Source organism: Gadus morhua, chromosome 20, assembly GCF_902167405.1.
Source record: "Gadus morhua chromosome 20, gadMor3.0, whole genome shotgun sequence".
Lineage (NCBI taxonomy): Eukaryota > Metazoa > Chordata > Actinopteri > Gadiformes > Gadidae > Gadus > Gadus morhua.
Window position 1 is genome coordinate 11,156,148 of NC_044067.1, and position 17,846 is coordinate 11,173,993.

Genomic DNA, 17,846 nt, shown 5'->3' on the forward strand with positions numbered 1-17,846 from the left:
TTCATTCTTTTATTCTCACTCTCTCTCTCTCTCTCTCTCTCTCTCTCGCTTTTCGTCTTTTGCTCTCTCTATCTCCCCATCTCTCTCTGTCTCCTTCTCAGTCTCTCGCTCTCTCTCTCCCTCTTTTCTGACGCATTTGTCTTTCAGTGTATCTGTCTCCCGCTCTCTCTCTCGCACATGTATTTGTCTCTTTTTGTCTTTCGCCCATCTCTTTCTCTACATCTCTCTCAGTCTCTCACCCTCTCTCTCCCTCTTTTCTCTTTCTCTCTGTCTTTAACACTTTCTCTCTCTCTCGCTTTCTATATCTGGCCGTCTCTCTCTCTCTCTCTCTGTCTCTATTTTTGCCTCTCTCTCTCTCTCTCTGCGTCTTTATCTCTGCCTCTGTCTCTCTGTCTCTCTGTCTCTCTGTCTCTCGCTCTGTCTCTCCCTCTCTCTCTCTCCCTCTGTCTCTCTGTCTCTCGCTCTGTCTCTCCCTCTCTCTCTCTCCCTCTCTCTCTCTTTCTCTCTCTCTCTCCCCCTCTCTCTCTCTCTCTCTCTCTCTCTCTCTCTCTCTCTCTCTCTCTCTCTCTCTCTCTTCCTCTCTCTCTCTCTCTCTCTCTCTCTCTCTCTCTCTCTCTCTCTCTCTCTCTCTCTCTCTCTCTCTCTCTCTCTCTCCTCTCTCTCTCTCTCTCTCTCTCTCTCTCTCTCTCTCTCTCTCTCTCTCTCTCTCTCTCTCTCTCTCTCTCTCTCTCTCTCTCTCTCTCTCTCTCTCTCTCTCTCTCTCTCTCTCTCTCTCTCTCTCTCCCTCCGCCCCTCCCCCGCTCTCTTTCACATCCTGCCAAAGCTCGGTTTGCCCTTACTGGCCATAGCCCTGACGAATAAAAAATGCTGTTTTTTTTATGTGCTTTCCGACCTTGACAGCCTTCCCAAAACTGTGTCTTTTGTAATCCCTCTTTTACTGGAACTGGCTGTCTAAACAAACCTTTGTTCTCTTGTTACTTGGCTAGGATACCACTCAGGTAAAGGTGTTTGTGTGTGTGTGTGTGTGTGTGTGTGTGTGTGTGTGTGTGTGTGTGTGTGTGTGTGTGTGTGTGTGTGTGTGTGTGTGTGTGTGTGTGTGTGTGTGTGTGTCTGCGTGCGTGCGTACGTGCGTGCGTGCATGCGTGCGTGCGTGCGTGTTACAAGAGACATACAAGAGCCCCACGGTCCTTGATGTAGGCTACTACCAGTCGGCGACATTGCAGCGACTAGTATTGGACTCGTATGAAGGAGCCGGTAACAATTGGGAAGGGTCCTCTGGTAGCGCTAATCACCTAAAAGAATCCACAGAGTGCCTGTGGGTCGCTCTCAGCCTTCTCACTGGGGGCTGGTGTTTTTTCCGAGCCCTGGGTTGCGTAGTGGCAGACAGTCAAATTAGCCAAGCGTCTCAATCCGTGCGACCGAGGTGGAAACAAGGTTGTGATCTCAATCATATTTTTGGTACAGCGCCTGTACTTCACACATCCTCTAAAGTTGTCTTGTGAGGCCGATGTCTTGTGAAACCCAGATATGACCATTTTAGGTTATTAGTCATTTACCAGTGGACTCAACACTGCCATTTGCACATGCACGTACGCAAGCACACACACTTGAAAATTGACACACACACACACATGAACACACAAGCAGGCACTTTAGGGAAGCAATTACTCCAACATGGAGGTAACTACATTTTTTTGAGGTTTTATTGCAATAATAGCGCTGTTTTATTGTTGAAAGATTGTGGAATAGAGCCTAAGTAGAATAAAAAGCATGAATACAGAAGATATTATTGTTTAGAATACGTTGTTATGAAACAATACTAGGATTGAGTTGGATGGGGTGGTGGTTACGCTACTAGGGCTCATGCTTTGGGGAATGGGAATTTCCCTTTTTTCTGTTGTTGACTCCAGTACCTCACAGTTTGTAAAAAAAAAAGTATTATAACAAAATGTCGGTCAGAAGAACGGTTTCCTGAATCCTCTGTTCCCCTGCTACTGGAAAAAGCTCTTCAACCATCAGCCAGATCATTGGACAAATCGTTTACAGAATAAAGAATATAAATGCACATATATATATATATATGTGTGCACAGTATATGCAGTTTTATTTTTTATGTAGAAGGAAGTGAAGCAATATACATTACTCAAATCACATGCCTCAGTGTGTGCGTAATATGTGTGTTTGTGTGTGTGTGTGTGTGTGTGTGTGTGTGTGTGTGTGTGTGTGTGTGTGTGTGTGTGTGTGTGTGTTTGTGTGTGTGTGTGTGTGTGTGTGTGTGTGTGTGTGTGTGTGTGTGTGTGTGTATAGCACAAGGGAGCAGGGGGATGATGAAGAGGGAGTACAACATGCATCAACTGGTGTCTGCTGTTTGTGTGTGTCTGTGGAGTCCTTGGTCTTGTGCTCGCGTTGACGTCACCCTTGTAGATTAGCGTCTGTATGGTGTGTGTGTGTTTATGGCTGTGTTTTCTGTAGACGTTAAAACTGAACGGTTTGACGCGGGAGGCGTGACATCATGAAAGTGAAGGCCAGGAAATGAGAGGGTGACGACGATTGAGTGTTTACATGAAGCAGGTGTGGGTGGGGGAGGAGAGGGGGGAGGCGGGGGGGCGGAGGGCGATAAGGGAGATAAACAGCCCGTCAGGGTTGGCTGACGGTACAGCGTGATTGGACGAATTCAGTGAGGACAGTAACGAAAAGAAATTGGGTGCATGTGGCGGAGAGAACAGGTGTTTAGATAATCCCATCTATCTCATAGCCTTCATCACACCACCCCTCTTCACACCAACACAAACACACGTGCGTACACACACACCTACATATGCATATTCCATCGCCTCAAAAACAATACACCTTTTGTAGAGAGGGGGTTACCTAAAGTCAAACGGGCAAAGGCACATGGGAAATCCTGTGTAAAAAAAGGGTTTACGAAAGCGTATTAAAGTTTTCCCTCCCTCTATCTCCCCCTCCCTCACCCCCACCCCACTATCTCCTTCCTTTTTTAATCCTCCAGCCACCATGAAGAAGCACAATGGCCCGAATGGACAGGGCCGGAATGGCGTGGACGTCGCCGCCCTATCTGAGGGCGATCTCCTGCTCCAGGTAACCCCTCCACGCACACGCACACACACACGCACACACACACACACACGCACACACACACACACACACACACACACACACACACACACACACACACACACACACACACACAGACACACACACACACAGATGAGGGGTGGGGTTTTATTCTCGATTTCATCATGCTTCTCATAATGAGAGAATGCAATATTATATACATATATTACTAAGAAGGTGCTGGGTGGCTGCTATTGGCTAACTCAACACTCACACTCGGCTGCATACAGACAATTGTACAGAAAAGTTGTGAAAGTACTTGAAATCATCATGTATTTATTCTGGTCCGAGGCAGGTCCCAACTCATATTGATATTATTCAACTGCGGGTAGCATACTTGGCCCTATTCCGCTTCCTTACAGTTGAGGCAAATGTGGCACATTGGACCGATTATGCGTCCATGTCACGTGTACAAAATACACACGGTGTCCTGAGGAGGGCCATTGCAAAAACCAGTTCAGCTTGGTTTTGGCTTTGGGTGTAACTTTGCTTCCTCTATAGATTGCCAGGTTGGGAAACACAATCGTCGTAAAAAAACACCAAAAAACAAAAACAGGACTGAAAGGTTTCACAACTGTTACAACTGGTTCTTCCCACCGTAATCTAAGCAATCACCTCCAAACGACACTTTACATTATCCTGTTTGACAGGAACCGGAGGGCCATCTCGTCCCTACTAAAGCCGGCTGCTGCGAATAGACACACCAATGGACTCTGATATCTGTGCATCAAATTCCATTCTAAATAATATTTTTTTTTATTTTTTTTTTGTTTGCATATTTTTTCGTTTTTGTTTTTATAGATATAGATAAATCTAATCTAAAACCAAATATAAACCAAAGCTAAGTCTGGTCTAGTCTACATATAGGCTGCTTATATTAAAGTAAACATCTATACATATGTTTAATTAAAACAAAAGAAAGATAAACCTGTATACACTAATGTAGCTCGCTAGCTTCTAGCTGGCAAATGTGCTATGAAACCAGTGGGGCCCTTGTTGTTTATTTGCGCGCTAATCCGCCGGGCAGTCACGGCTTGATCCATACACCTCCGCTCATCAGGAAGTTATGACAGGTGTAACATACTGCTTTGGTGTCACTTGCCAAGCGGGCCCGCCTTGGTCCGTGAGTTTTGACAAAAACCTCTGTTCAGAGGACGGCGCGTTGTTGACTCACACTCATGTGTCAGGTGCATATTCTTTTGCTTTTTTTATTTTTTTTGACATTTGCCGTTGAGCGGCATGTTTGGCTTTGCTCTCGCACTGCTGAGCACAGTGGAGTCGTCAGCTGTCCTGGACAAAAGGCCCATGAGAAGCTGCCGTTAATGAAAGCCCTGCTGGAGGTTAAACAAGAGTGTAGCGCGCCAGAGTTAACAACGTGCAAACACAGCGTCTTCCACCAGGCGTTGCTCAATGACAATCTGGGTTAAGAAATAAGCTCCAGAATGGAATTCGACCGATGGAGATTGATGTCATTTTTGTTGATGCGTTTTTTGTTTTTTATTTTATTGTTGTGGTGGTTGCTTTTGTTGTTGCGTTAGAATGCAGGTGTTTGTGTGCATGTGTGTTTGTGTGTTCATGTGTGCATAGCTGCTCGTTTGTGTGTGTGTGTGTGTGTGTGTGTGTGTGTGTGTGTGTGTGTGTGTGTGTGTGTGTGTGTGTGTGTGTGTGTGTGTGTGTGTGTGTGTGTGTGTGCGTTGGTTCACGTGTGCATAGCTTTGTGTGTGTGTGTGTGTATGTGGACATGCGTGCGCACGCAAAGCCTATAGTCTACTCTTATGTGTGCTCATCTGATCTACCTGCTTCTCTCTGTTTCCACATTCAGGCGTTGAACGGCTTCGTGATCGTGGTCACCGCTGAGGGATTGGTCTTCTACTCCTCTTCCACAATCCAAGACTACCTGGGCTTCCATCAGGTAAGAAGGGCAGGCCACACGCCACGACGTCGGGATGGGCTCACTGACCATGCATAGGTCTCTAAACCGTAGTGCAATGCTCACCATGGGATGTTAGCAAAGAGGTAAAAGTGACACTCTTCCAAGTTGGAAGGGTAGTTGAGAATTCAGAAGTTAGATAGATGAAAGTAGTTTTTACTTTTCTCGGTCTGGATAGGTAAGATTAGTACAAATTCAAGTATGAAAATGTTATACTTTCTAATTAATAGGTGAAAATTGGGGCCAAATATTATTGAAAGAGTAAAAGTAGAATTGGGATAAGTCCAGATGTTTCATTCCTCACAAAGCAGGGATTCTGCAATGCTATCACCTGTTATCTAGTCAAAATAGGCAGGTGTTGAGGGAAATGCCTTGTAGTCAATCTACAATCTCACTTTAATCTCTTTGTGGTAATTATTACAGGGGGCACAGCTCAATCACAAATGTATTTTTATTCCAAAGACAGGGCAGGATCCAACATGTGTTCGTTCGTAGGGGTAGTCCATTATGAATACACAGTATGTTGTACTACGGCCCATGTGTTTGTAATTATCTCTGTCTTCTTTCATTATCTCTCCTGCATCTGCACTGCCACACAAAACCCACAATAACGTTGTTATGCAATCTTGGGGTTAGACCCTCTCTCTCTGTTGCGGTAATGTACACTGTGCACAGTGACCTACGTGATAGACACTTCCACTTTTGAAAGCAAGCACTAAATTATCCAGAAAATACAATTTCATGGTTCCTTGCGCCGTTTCTGAGTATAAACGTCTCTCCCCAGCAACCTTTGTAATGCAGTGCGGTAAAAGTCTGTTTGAATAAGAATAAATTACAAAAATGTTGCCAAATAAAAGTTACGAAAAACTGTGTTGTTTAGTGAGAGCTATCAAAATGGCCGACAGGAGCGATAGCCCCTTGGTTCTTCTCATCTCACGAGGAAGGCTCTGCGTGATTCATGTGTCGGGCTTCACTCTGCTCTCTGCTGACAGCTGACCATGATGGTTCATTGTTAGTGGTCTGTGACAATCTCAAAGGAAGAAGCTGCTGCTCATGTTGTCTAACCCACACCAGATGCACCATCCGCCGCCAGTATAATCACCGCTCGACCAGACCGACGTGGCCAAGCCCCATCCCTAGTGTCCCTATAAAATCGGAACAAGTTTTGTCAAGTTAGTCATTTGTAACACAAAGCTATAAATTTGTAGTGTAAACATTTCAAGTGCTTGCTATTAGGCTTCAATGAAAAAATGTAACTCCCGCGAGCAAACCTTCCCATTTATATGGTCGCAAGAAGAGCATTGTGCTTCACCTGGAGAAGGAAATATGTGTATGTGACGACGCAATGCTTTTCTCATGGTTAAAAAATGCCGATCCTCTGCCAAACCAAAAACCTCATAGAACCTCTTTCTCTTGAAATGGGCTGCGGCCTTTCAGGCTTCTGTATGTGTTTGACTTTGTGCTTGAAAACCTACACAAAGGGTGGGGAAGGAAGGGAGCTGGGTAGAACTTAAAGTATAGAGTACAAATGTGATATACATGAGCTTGTTGGTATCAAATAAGTTGGGATAGGAGAAGAGATTTTGAGTGAATGTCTTCAATCTGTAGTTGCAAGAAGACAACCTTTGACAATGAGATGGTTCGCACAGAAAATAAATGCATGAATTACTCTCCGTTTGCCCCGAAGAGTACCCCTGGCTTGTGCTGAATGTAGCATGAACAATGTATATATAAATATATATGATTTATTATATACAACAATGGGGTTGGTATAATTAATGACGGATGACTTTAAAAGTGACAAATATGACAAATGCTAGATATTTCCCAGCCATGACAATGTGCTGTGTCGTCCACCTGGGCACTTTGCAGTCGGACGTGGTCCACCAGAGTGTGTACGAGCTCATCCACACAGATGACCGGGGCATGTTCAGAGAGCAGCTTCACTTCGCTCTCAACCCCAAACTCTATGCAACAGAACAAGGTGGAGACGGTATGTTGAACTCTGGACCTTTTCCACCCTCCCACCACCACCACACCGTTTCCGTTAACAGAGTCACTTCTTCTTTTTCTGCATAAAAACCTTTGTATTCAAACTGACTACGGCCTAGCCGTTGCTTTTGATGAAAGCTATTGTAGAATAATGTCATAATGAAACCCCTTGTATTGCTTGATTTCCTGTCGGCTCCACCTGACCTCTACATCATAGCTCCCTTGTGTCTACCATTATCCACCCCTATTTTCCACCAAAACAAAAACAAAAAAACACTCTGTTGATTAAGCCATAGGTCCATAGAAAGGTTTTATTCTTTGATTAGAGGAGAATAAATGAGCAGAGCAGAGTTGATGGCTGCGGTGTAGTTTCATTTAAATTTGTTTTATGTTCCGTCTTTATTTTTATTAGGGTTCTTTTATTTGCTTTTGCTTTGCTTTTTATGTAGCATACGTATCTTATTTGTTCTTATAAATAAAAATAAAAGCATCTAATCACCAAAAAAAACTCAACACAGATGGCAGGTGAATTAACAGCGGTGAACATGTCACCAGAGTTCATTGCGAATCATGAATCATACTTGTTATTGTGCTCCCCTCCCCCTGCCCCTGTCTGTTAGTGTCGGCCTTGCAGTGCAGCAGCGACCAGGTGAAGTATGACCCCGAGAGACTCCCCCCGGAGAACTCCTCCTTCCTGGAGCGGAGCTTCGTCTGCCGTTTCCGCTGTCTCCTGGACAACTCCTCTGGCTTCCTGGTAGGTACAAGAGGCTCATTTGCATGGTGCCTGCGGTGAGACTGCCCGATAGCGCCAGTGGGAATTTTACTACCAGGTTATCACACACAGTGTGTCTGTATATGCAATATATGCATTTACATTATATCACCAAAATGTTATTTTCTTTTGTTCAAAATTGGAATGCATGGATGCTGTACTTTATATTCCAATCTTGTATCCCAGTGTCTCATCATGTGCAGCCTAACAACAGAGAAAGTGTCGAGACCAGATCCGAGGAGGAAGAGCCGTCTTTGACTGATATGCACGCTTCTCCTCCTCCTCCTCTCCAGGCTTTGAAATTCCAAGGGCGCCTGAAGTACCTCCACGGCCAGAGCATGATGGGCGAGGACGGCTCGCGGGTCCAGTCTCAGCTAGCCCTGTTCAGCATCGCCGTCCCCGTCCAGACTCCATCCATCCTGGAGATCAGGACCAAAACACTCATCTTCCAGACCAAGCACCAGCTGGACTTCACCCCGATGGGCATCGACAACAGGTGACACTATAGTTGTATTCAACTGTGTGCTTTGGACTGACTATACTCACTACAAACACCACAAACTATTCACAGACACAGCAGCCGATACAGCTGAGGCAATTGGTGTGGCTGATTGGACAAAATAAACGGCTAACAACAACAATGTTATTTAAAGGTGCCCTGTGTAAGATTCAGTAACCCCTTTCATGACTGACCCCTTTGGCCGTAAGTGACCTACACTACCTACAAAGGTGATTTAATCATAGCCGGTGACGTGCTTATTGACGGGTCCAATTCTCTGCAGCTAACAGCACAATAAAAGTTACTGGCTGAAGCTAGCTCTTCTCTGTATACTAGCACACTTGGGAGCGCTTAGACGACGCTTCCTTCCCTTTTTCCGGCAATGTAGCCAAGTTTAAATCAAATATAAATCATCCCACAGGCTATTTTACAGAGAGAGCTAGGGAAGATCTCATCTTCGAGGTTGATTTAAAGCCTCTTCCTATCGGCATACATTGGCAATTACTTGAAAGCAATCAATGTTAAATCCTAGATGTAGTCACTATAAAATTATCTCTTTTGTGCTGGTTTTCAGGGGGCTTGACTACTGTGTGGGGTTATTTAAACATCAATTCTCAGACACAATGGTCTGTTGGGTATTTTACAGTCAGCCATTCAATGGAGTTTCTTCTCTCTGTGAACTTTATTAACGTTGTTTATTTAACAATCAAAGTTCCACTTATTTTTTTGCTTTGTTTGCCAATGCTATGCATGTTTATGTAGTTATCTTGCTCCAGATAAAACAGTTAGAAGGTTTTAACCTTTTTGCATAGTGTGAAACGGTGCAGGTTTTCCCATAAAGCTGCAGCTGAACATAACAAGGTCCTGACTCATTTTGTTGAAAAAGATTTGACTCACATGCCGCAATGTCTCTCCCTCGGTTTCCTGTTTCTGGCTTAAGATGCGTGTGTCTAATTTGAAGATATTTTTACCTTGTTACCCTGACCTGGGAAGAAAAAAGGAATGACCATGTTTCATTGAGTTCATCTACCAATTTGCTGACAAAATGTTTTGAGATTAACTTTGTTCCAATGATGTGAATGAAGTTTACTTAAGTGCACAGACAGCATCGCCCACAGTCTAGTCGCTGCAGAGCAATCCTATTACCCCCGATTACGTCTTGAATACTGCCATTCGACATCTGACCTAAATGATCATGAAATTGTGTTTTCCGTTGCGCAAGAAAAGAACCGTTGTCGGGTTTGTCATGTGTGTCACTAAAGTGAGCCTTGACGATAATTAAACACAGAGACAAAGAGAGTTGTGTTGAAGAAGTTCCTTCTCAGACCTAAAATACTGTACAGAGAGGACAGCACTGAGATGTGCTTTACTTTTTATCATAGCACTGGGTTGAAATTAGCTTTGGGTGACCAGAAGTCTCGTTTTCCTGTGACAGTCCCATTTTCTCGGGGCCTGTACCTGGTCGGAGCCGTCCCTGCTAATGTCCCAGGTTTAAAAATAGGATTGAGGTTGTTCATTGGTGTTCAATTATTGGCAATAGGCTTAGACGATTATCAAACAATCAAAAGTAATTATATATTTGTATTGAATGAAGTATTAGAATAAAGGAATGATGGCGCTTCACTATTTATGCATTGCATTTAACTTATTCCTCAATAATATTGAAGATGGACTCAGCTTTTCCTTCATTTCCAAAGACATATGTTACACTTATTTTAAGAACTTAAGAAACTTTAATGGTAAATGTGCGTGACCATCTGATTAGTCAATATGTTAGTTAGTTATAAATGCTCTGTTTCACACACCAAAAGTTATGTATAACCTCTTCTTTGTTGAAGTAAATTTGTTTCACTAAGTCACCGATTACTTGAACTGTTGGTTCACTGAGGTTTATTTAATGCTAATGCTAACGCTAACTCCTGTTGTTCCCTCTTCATTGCAGGGGGAAGGTTGTTCTCGGCTACTCAGAGCTCGAGTTGTGTATGCGAGGCTCGGGGTACCAGTTCATCCATGCAGCTGACATGATGTACTGCGCAGACAACCACATACGCAGTATGTTGGCACGCCACCCCTCAAAAACCTGAAATACCCATACGTTTATATGAAATGCTAATGTGTGTGTTTCTGATAACGGAAATGTATTAGTACTGTCTTACTGTGTTTCAGCGTTGCACTTTAACTAGCATGATTGGCATACACTATTAGCAAATGCTAATTGTATATAACCTCAGCTATCTTTAAGGTTTAAAAAAAAACATATTCGCAAGTTTTTTTTGCAGTTAACCTTACAGAGCACATGTGTAGCAATGAGTTGGAAATACAAAGAACCCGACATAGTAACAAACTTGCAACTTCATTTATTGGTGCTCCATCTGTGTTACAGTGATAAAGACAGGCGAGAGTGGGCTGAGTGTTTTCCGACTGCTGTCCAAATCGAGTGGCTGGGTGTGGGTGCAGGCCAACGCCAAGCTGGTGTACAAAGGAGGGAGACCGGACTTCATCATTGCACGCCAGAGAGCTTTAGTGTAAGTGTTGTGATCCCTTGATTACCCAATTCACCAGCTCTGCAGCTCTCATGCAAAATAACTTTACAGAATGCATTAGATACGGTTAGGGTTCGTGTTAGCACAAATAAACATGGCTAAGGTGCATTAACTAAAGGATTAACACCTCCATATGTGGTAGGACCGAAACAAATGTTTATTTTACGCTAAACAAATTCCCCATATAAAATGACACGTACGATTCGATTTTAAGGGAGGTCTTAGAGTTTTTTCAGAACTTGAAATGAAAAGAAATGCCTCCAAACCTGTTCCAACACGGAGCCTGCCCACGAACAGCGTTGCTCATTGTCACTTCCCTTCGCCTCATTCTCCAGCAATGCCGAGGGAGAGGAGCACCTCAGGCAGCGCCGGCTCCAGCTGCCCTTCAGCTTCACCACGGGGGAGGCCATGCTCTATGAGGTGGGCCCCAGCCTTGACGTCACGCAGATCGAGACCAGTCAAAGCTTCACCAGCGGCCAGCAGGAGGAGGTGGGCGGCTTACTGGGCTGCTTCCTCAACCAGGACAAGAACGTCTATGTGCAGGACTCGGAGGCCCAGCTCCCGGTGGACCAGGTGTTCATGGAGAGCCGGGCGCTTGTCAACGTGCCCAGCGACCCCTGGCAGGCCCTGCGGCTGCAAGGGGACGACGGCGGGAACATGATCAAGGAGGAGGGCGTCACTTCTGTGTCGGCCATGATGAACGCCCTGGAGGACTTCGTGGAGAACGGGGAGCTGGTGTCGGCCCTGGAGGGGCTGGACGTGGATGCCGGCGAGCTGATGGAGTGGGAGAACACGCTCAAGAAGCTCAGTCAGGAGGAGAACGGCGAAAACGCCGACCAGACCAAGTACGAGCTGGAGAGCCTGCTCAGTAATGACATTTTTGCCTACGTGGACAATGTTTTGTTTAAGGAAATCGCAGAGGCTAATTTAAATACGAGCCAGTCTAGCTGCTTTTCGCCCGTCAACAATAATCAATCCGACCTCTTCGGTCAGAGGGCGCACTACTCTGGCTCCGGGGACACTTGTGACATGATGATGTTTCAGTCGCCTGCTGTTGGCGCAAACGCTGTCTCCCACGCCAAGGGCCTCAGCCCTGCGGTGGCGCCGCAGCCCATGCACAACCGGCCGGCAAGCGTAGCGGCCAAAGGCTTGCCCCCACAAACCCCGGCGTTGTTTAACAGCACTCAGAAACTCTCCCATTATGGACCCGCCATCCCTGAGGCCGTCCCCCGGCTTTCCGCCACCCCTCAGCTGCTCACAGACTTTTTCAACCCCTCCGTCAACCTCCCGGGCCTCAACCTTCCCAAGTTGCCGTTGGCCAGCAACGACCTGCGGACCTTTGATCCTTGTGGACAGGCGTCGATCAGCCACTATCAAGGGCTGGCCGGCAACGCGATGTCCAACCAGATGCTGTCCAACCAGACGCCGTCCAAGCAGACGCTGTCCAACCAGACGCTGGCAAACCAGATGCTCTCCAACCAGACGCTGTCCAACCAGACACTGTCCAACCAGACGCTGTCCAACCAGACGCTGGCAAACCAGATGCTCTCCAACCAGACGCTGTCCAACCAGATGCTCTCCAACCAGATGCTCTCCAACCAGATGCTCTCCAACCACACGCTGCCCAACCAGACGCTGTCCACCACGACGCTGTCGCCTCAGTCCCTCCAGCCATGCCCCCTCACCGGAGGGCCCGCAGCCCCCATGGGGGCCAACGGACACTTTCTCCAGGGTTCCATTCAGCAACCGGCGGTCCACATGGCACCCAACGTGGTGGCCCCTGCGCCGTCCAACCTCCCTCACAATGACTTTTCCATGCCGGCCAATCCCAGCGAAAACAGCGCTCTCTTTACTGGCAACTGCATGGTGCAGGGCGGCGCCCCATTTCAAACACACAGCAACCACAGAGCACCGCAATGGCAGCCGGACCTCCAGCGCCAGCATCAGCCTCTAGCCCATGCCAGCGTGGCTCAGAATTCACACACACTGCCAGCTGGCAGCCACAGCCAAGCCTTTGAGAGCCAGCGACTCGCTGGCCTCTGGGCACAGAACTATAACGGAATGAACCAGCCTCCTCCGCACCGAGGCCTGGCCGGCCCCCTGCGGACCAATCCCAGCAGCTGCATGCTGGACAAGCCCTTGCACCCGCCTCCCGCCACACACACCCTCGGCCACCCTCACCCCCACACCAACGGCAACCTGGCCAGCGCCAACGGCACGGGGCTCGTCCCCGCCATGCAGCTGTGCCAGAGGGGCAACGAGGCACCGGCTCTGCACCAGAGCCCTCCGAAGGGCTACGTCCAATGGGGCCAGGGCCAAGGCATGCCCCCGATGGGCACCGCCGCCACGGGCCAGGAGAACGCCGCCTTTGGCGCGACGCCGCGGCAGCTGCTGCCGGCTAACATTTCCTCGGGCGCGCCAGACGATATGGCAGCCATGCCGCATTACCTGGACGGCAACAAACACACACAGGTGAGCCCGCCGCCGCCGCCGCACGTCGTCCTGGTTTGTACGCTCTAGGTGAGACCTGTGTTTGAGATTGTGCAAGCTGTGGGGAAACTTTGGCTTCACACAACAAACTCGAGGATTCAGTGTAAAAAAATGCGTAGAGAAGCGGTTTTTCAGACATGAGCTGGGGTTTCTGGACCTTGAACATCGTCTCTCCTTAAAAAATGTACACAATCTCGTTAAAGACAACATTCTACCTAGATAATGCTATGAATGAAATGAAAAGGATGATGGTCTGCAAATCAGTATACTATGAGCTAAAGGTACGAACACACCAAACGCGTACCCGCGTAAAGATTTACGTGCGTAACGCAGCTAAAATGTTGCTTGACCATTTTGTGTCAAAAATGGTCCTACGCAGCTACGCGCCTACGCTCCTACGCGCCTAGATGAGTCCATGTCCATGCAAGTGAACGGAGCGTTCAAACGCCGCCGTGTTTGGGTGATAGAGTTTAGATCGGGTTAGATTAAATAATCTCGGATATAAATAACAATAATCGGGTTAAATAACTTCACATGGTGTGTCTGGTGTGTTTCCAGCATTCGTAGTGTTGATCAGCAGATATATAGTCCGCCAAGACGTTGAGGTTGCTTAGTAACCAGAGACTCTGTCCATGCAAGTGAACGGAGCGTTCCCTCTTCGTCTTAACTATCAAACCAAACATCCTTCACATTCACCGAGCGAACATTATGAAAGTAAAATGCACATTTCTCGCTAAAAATGTTTCCATAAAAGCATTTAATGGCGTAACTATGTTACTATTTCCACACAGAATAAAGAAAGATGTCGGCCGTATGCTTCTGTCCAAGCTCACTACTCTCTGCCAGTGACGTCGGGTCAAGCTCAACGCTGATTGGGCAACGCGGCTAATCGTCATGCGTATGAGCGTAAAAGGTTCAACTCCTCGCGTACGCGCGTATATGTACGCGCGTATATGTACGCGCGTATATGTACGCGGCTCATACGCGGGTAAAATGTTGCTTTAGCGCATGTAACGCGTGTACGCAGCTCATACACGCGTAAACCAATGGTTCCCTATGGAAAAATTGCCGATTTTATACGCGTCGTACGCGGAATACGCGTTTGGTGTGTTCGTACCTTAAGACAGAGGATAGCAACTTAACTCCATATTTTGCCCCTCTCTTACTAAACACTCACTTTGTTCTCCCAAAATAGATGCTGAGCCTCCCTACTGAAGACAACGATCTGCTCGCCATACCTCCCCTCGTCGATGGAAATATTTACTTTTCCGATCAGTCACAACTCAACTGTTGCAACTTCTGAGTTTGAAACGCATCCTCTCCTTAAACCACAGCGAGGGCGAGCGAGGGCATGGATAACGTTTACTTAACAAAGCCCTTATCAGTGCTGGGCCACGCCGCTTCAGATGTGATCATCAAAAAAATGTTATCCTTATAATTAATATTATGTACTGTATAAAAAAAGAGCAGTAGCCAGTGTGCCTTGAGTAATAATGAAGTATGAAGCCACAAGTGCATTTATTAAGGAAGGAACTTGAGCCAGCTAGGGACATTGGCTAAGTTCCTCCTCTTTACCAAAGGACTTCAGTTTTAAAGGCAATCCGGAAGGTCGTCTATTTTTCTCTAATCCTAAAGGACTAAAGTCACCCATGGATAATATCACCCCTCACGTTTTAAATGCATGAAATGCATTTAAAGAGGATGAGAAATTTATCTTGCTTTTTTTCAAGAAAACATTAAGAATTTCATTCCAAAATGGCCTCTCTAAAATGTACAAAGTGCCACATCTGCTCATACCAAATGGTGGCTTTCATTTAATTGAACACTCGTGAGTATCACGAAACATGTTGATCTAAAGATCCCACCTAGCTGACAAATAAGTGTAACCCCTTACACACAAAAAAAAGATAGTGCCTTTGTTTTTTGTTTTTTCTCCTTGCCCCACTGTATATATAGCATTTTGGAATGAAACACTTACACAGGATTTATATCTTTGTTAAAAGTCTAATTTGTGGAATCTTTATTTGTGTCTTTTTATTGTCAGTGTCCTGAACATCCTAATTGTCTGTTGTGTTTGTGTCAATGAGTAACCTTGCACTTGATCTATATACAATAAGAAGCAGCATAAGAAACAAAGTGTGTGTCTGGAAAAAAAACAATTAACAACTATACTTTGTTTCATATTTAGTCCGGTTTTGGCTTGATTAATTGTATCCACCGACATGCACAAAATGCTTTTTTTGTGTGATACATGTTTTTATAAAAAAAAAAGGAAATGTAATTCTGGTTTATGTGCTGTAGATGAAATGTTTCAGAAAAGTTAATTTGGGATGCACTGATAACTGTTTGTACGTGCTATCTCTAGCCAGATAAAGGCGATCAGTATATTACAATTTTCTCAAACACTAAAATGTGAGACCAAATATTAATTCGCCCCAAAATCAAAGTATCAAAGCTTGATGTTTCTCGCATTTGTAGACGGAAGCATCCTAGATTTCCATAAAAGAGGCAAAAACATAATGTAGCTTCAAACTAACTAGTCTTAGTTTGTATTGCTCCCTAAGTCAGTATTGGTATCATGTATCCCAAGTGGCAACTATAGTCATGTTATTTATTTACCTACAATGCTTCTCAATACTAATTTGGTATTATATACCCACACTGAGCCTTATAGGACTATGTAACCCCACACCTTTTTGCTTATGCTTTTCTTGCCTTTGAAACTGGCATGGAAAGTGACAAGTCGAAGACATCTCAACAGAGCTGTCCATTATTTCAACCGTATAAATAATGGAAGCTTTGAAAACGAACAGCGTATGTCGGTAGATAAATGAATCGATCTGTATGAGTGCCTTGTATTGCCCACATTTTTGGCATGTGATTGCCAATGAGATAGACCCCAACCCCTCCTCCCTATTTTGTGCCTCTCAAAACAGGAGAGCAGATCAATGTGACCTCTTTTCTTCTGACCTACTTGCTCATTGTGCTTGATGGCAAGGAGTCAGCGCAAGACAAACCAGTGGGCTGAAACCCCTCATAACATAACCCCTACGTAGCTGTTATTGTTTTGTTTTGTTCATATGGTCAGCGTGCCGAATTGTTTAAAAACTACAAAATGTCTTTGATATTCAGTTTGAACGTGACGTTGGTGCATTGTTCTGACTGTGCCCCGTGCTATAGCCATTATAACATGGAAAACTGGGGAATTATTGTGCTATTCACGCTGAGTTTTTATGCATTCGTTTTCTATGTTTCTGTATCTGCTAAAATCTACAGTAACCTTTCCTTTGTGAACCACCATCCCTCCCCCCCCCCCCCCCCCCCGACAGTTATACAGTTTATTATATAGACCACTTGTATTTAGCCAACTATACATTAGACTATGTAACATACTATACCGAAAATAACCATGCCTTTTGACAATTGTTTAATTCTTTTTTCATATTAAATATATTTGCAATGATTTGCATTATGCTACCATGTGCACTTGTGTTTCGTTTAAATGTTATGAATGAATCAGAGGGTAATTTCATGACTCTAACCCAATTAAAGCACCACTGTCAATTCCAGACTTCCAGGTATATATACTAAACCAAGCCTTATTGCCATGAAAGGTTTTGATAGTTAATTAAAAACGATAGTTGATGGCTCAGTAAATCCTAAAGTAATCCAGCTGCTCGATGCAATAAACATTAGGATCACTAGGGGGCGCCGAGGTTAATTTTGATTATCTAGTAAGCCCTTTTTCCACTTACAACTATGTAAAACTAAAACTAAGTAAACATAAATGGTTTCGAAATTAACGACGAATATGATTACACAAAAGGGAGCCTGGAAAAAATGTTGTTCTGAAATCTTAAAACCATCATGGCCAATTTCACATCACTTATTCATAGGAAGCAACAATCAGTCATCGTGATCAGACTGTGATACATGAGTCCTCAGTGAATCAGCACACTTAAAACAAAGTTTGAACCTGCAACCATTTCCCTTCTCATTTTATTCCGTGTGTGTAATGCCGTGAGCTCATCTACAGAGTATGACATTGATTTCAACACTCTGCGTTCTTCAAAGTCCATCACACAAAGAGAGAGATTTTACAGAGCATGCTGGCAAGATATCACTATTAAAAGAGTTCAAATGTGTCTTAGTATTGTTAGTATTATCAATTGGAAAATTCCTTTTGGTATTGAAGAAGTTTCAAGGTCAGGGCTAAACTGTCTTGTGACTCAGTTTGTGAAGGTTCACATTTTCTGAAGCTACCAGTTATTTTCTTAAAACTGTATTTTATTTTTCTTATGAAATAACATTATGTGCTTATATAATGCTTTTTCCAAACCAAACTAGGACGGAAGCCAGAGTTTAAATTATCCCTTACAAAAGCCACAAGTCCTAGACATGGATATTTTTCTCTCTTTTTCTTTTTTCTTTACTTGATTATTTCCAAAGTAAGCCTCTCTTTTAGTTGGGAGCAGGGGGGCTGGT

The 17,846-nt window shown here is 44.9% G+C and overlaps 1 protein-coding gene across 2 annotated transcripts; it reads left to right on the top strand.

Moving 5' to 3' along the window:
* Nucleotides 1-2,260: 2,260 nt before the first annotated feature.
* On the top strand, nt 2,261-16,843 carry LOC115532738 (aryl hydrocarbon receptor). 2 transcript variants are annotated; one of them, XM_030342610.1, is made up of 9 exons: nt 2,261-3,099; nt 4,958-5,047; nt 6,938-7,049; nt 7,678-7,811; nt 8,123-8,325; nt 10,271-10,380; nt 10,712-10,853; nt 11,207-13,343; nt 14,557-16,843. In XM_030342610.1, exons 1-9 carry the CDS (start codon nt 3,016-3,018, stop codon nt 14,662-14,664), a joined length of 3,120 nt encoding a protein of 1,039 aa, XP_030198470.1. In that variant the 5' UTR covers nt 2,261-3,015; the 3' UTR covers nt 14,665-16,843. The 2 variants fall into 2 exon arrangements, with proteins under 2 accessions (XP_030198470.1, XP_030198469.1); XM_030342609.1 differs by having other exon boundaries at nt 2,263-3,099; nt 6,938-7,058.
* Nucleotides 16,844-17,846: the final 1,003 nt, after the last annotated feature.

What these genes read in the sequence shown, in the direction of transcription:
- LOC115532738 (XM_030342609.1), top strand. Translation starts at nt 3,016, where the DNA reads ATGAAGAAGCACAATGGCCCGAATGGACAGGGCCGGAATGGCGTGGAC. An exon ending in AACAGAACAAGGTGGAGACG is followed by an intron (nt 7,059 to 7,677) that starts GTATGTTGAACT and finishes CCTGTCTGTTAG; the next exon opens with TGTCGGCCTTGCAGTGCAGC. An exon ending in GCACGCCAGAGAGCTTTAGT is followed by an intron (nt 10,854 to 11,206) that starts GTAAGTGTTGTG and finishes CTCATTCTCCAG; the next exon opens with CAATGCCGAGGGAGAGGAGC.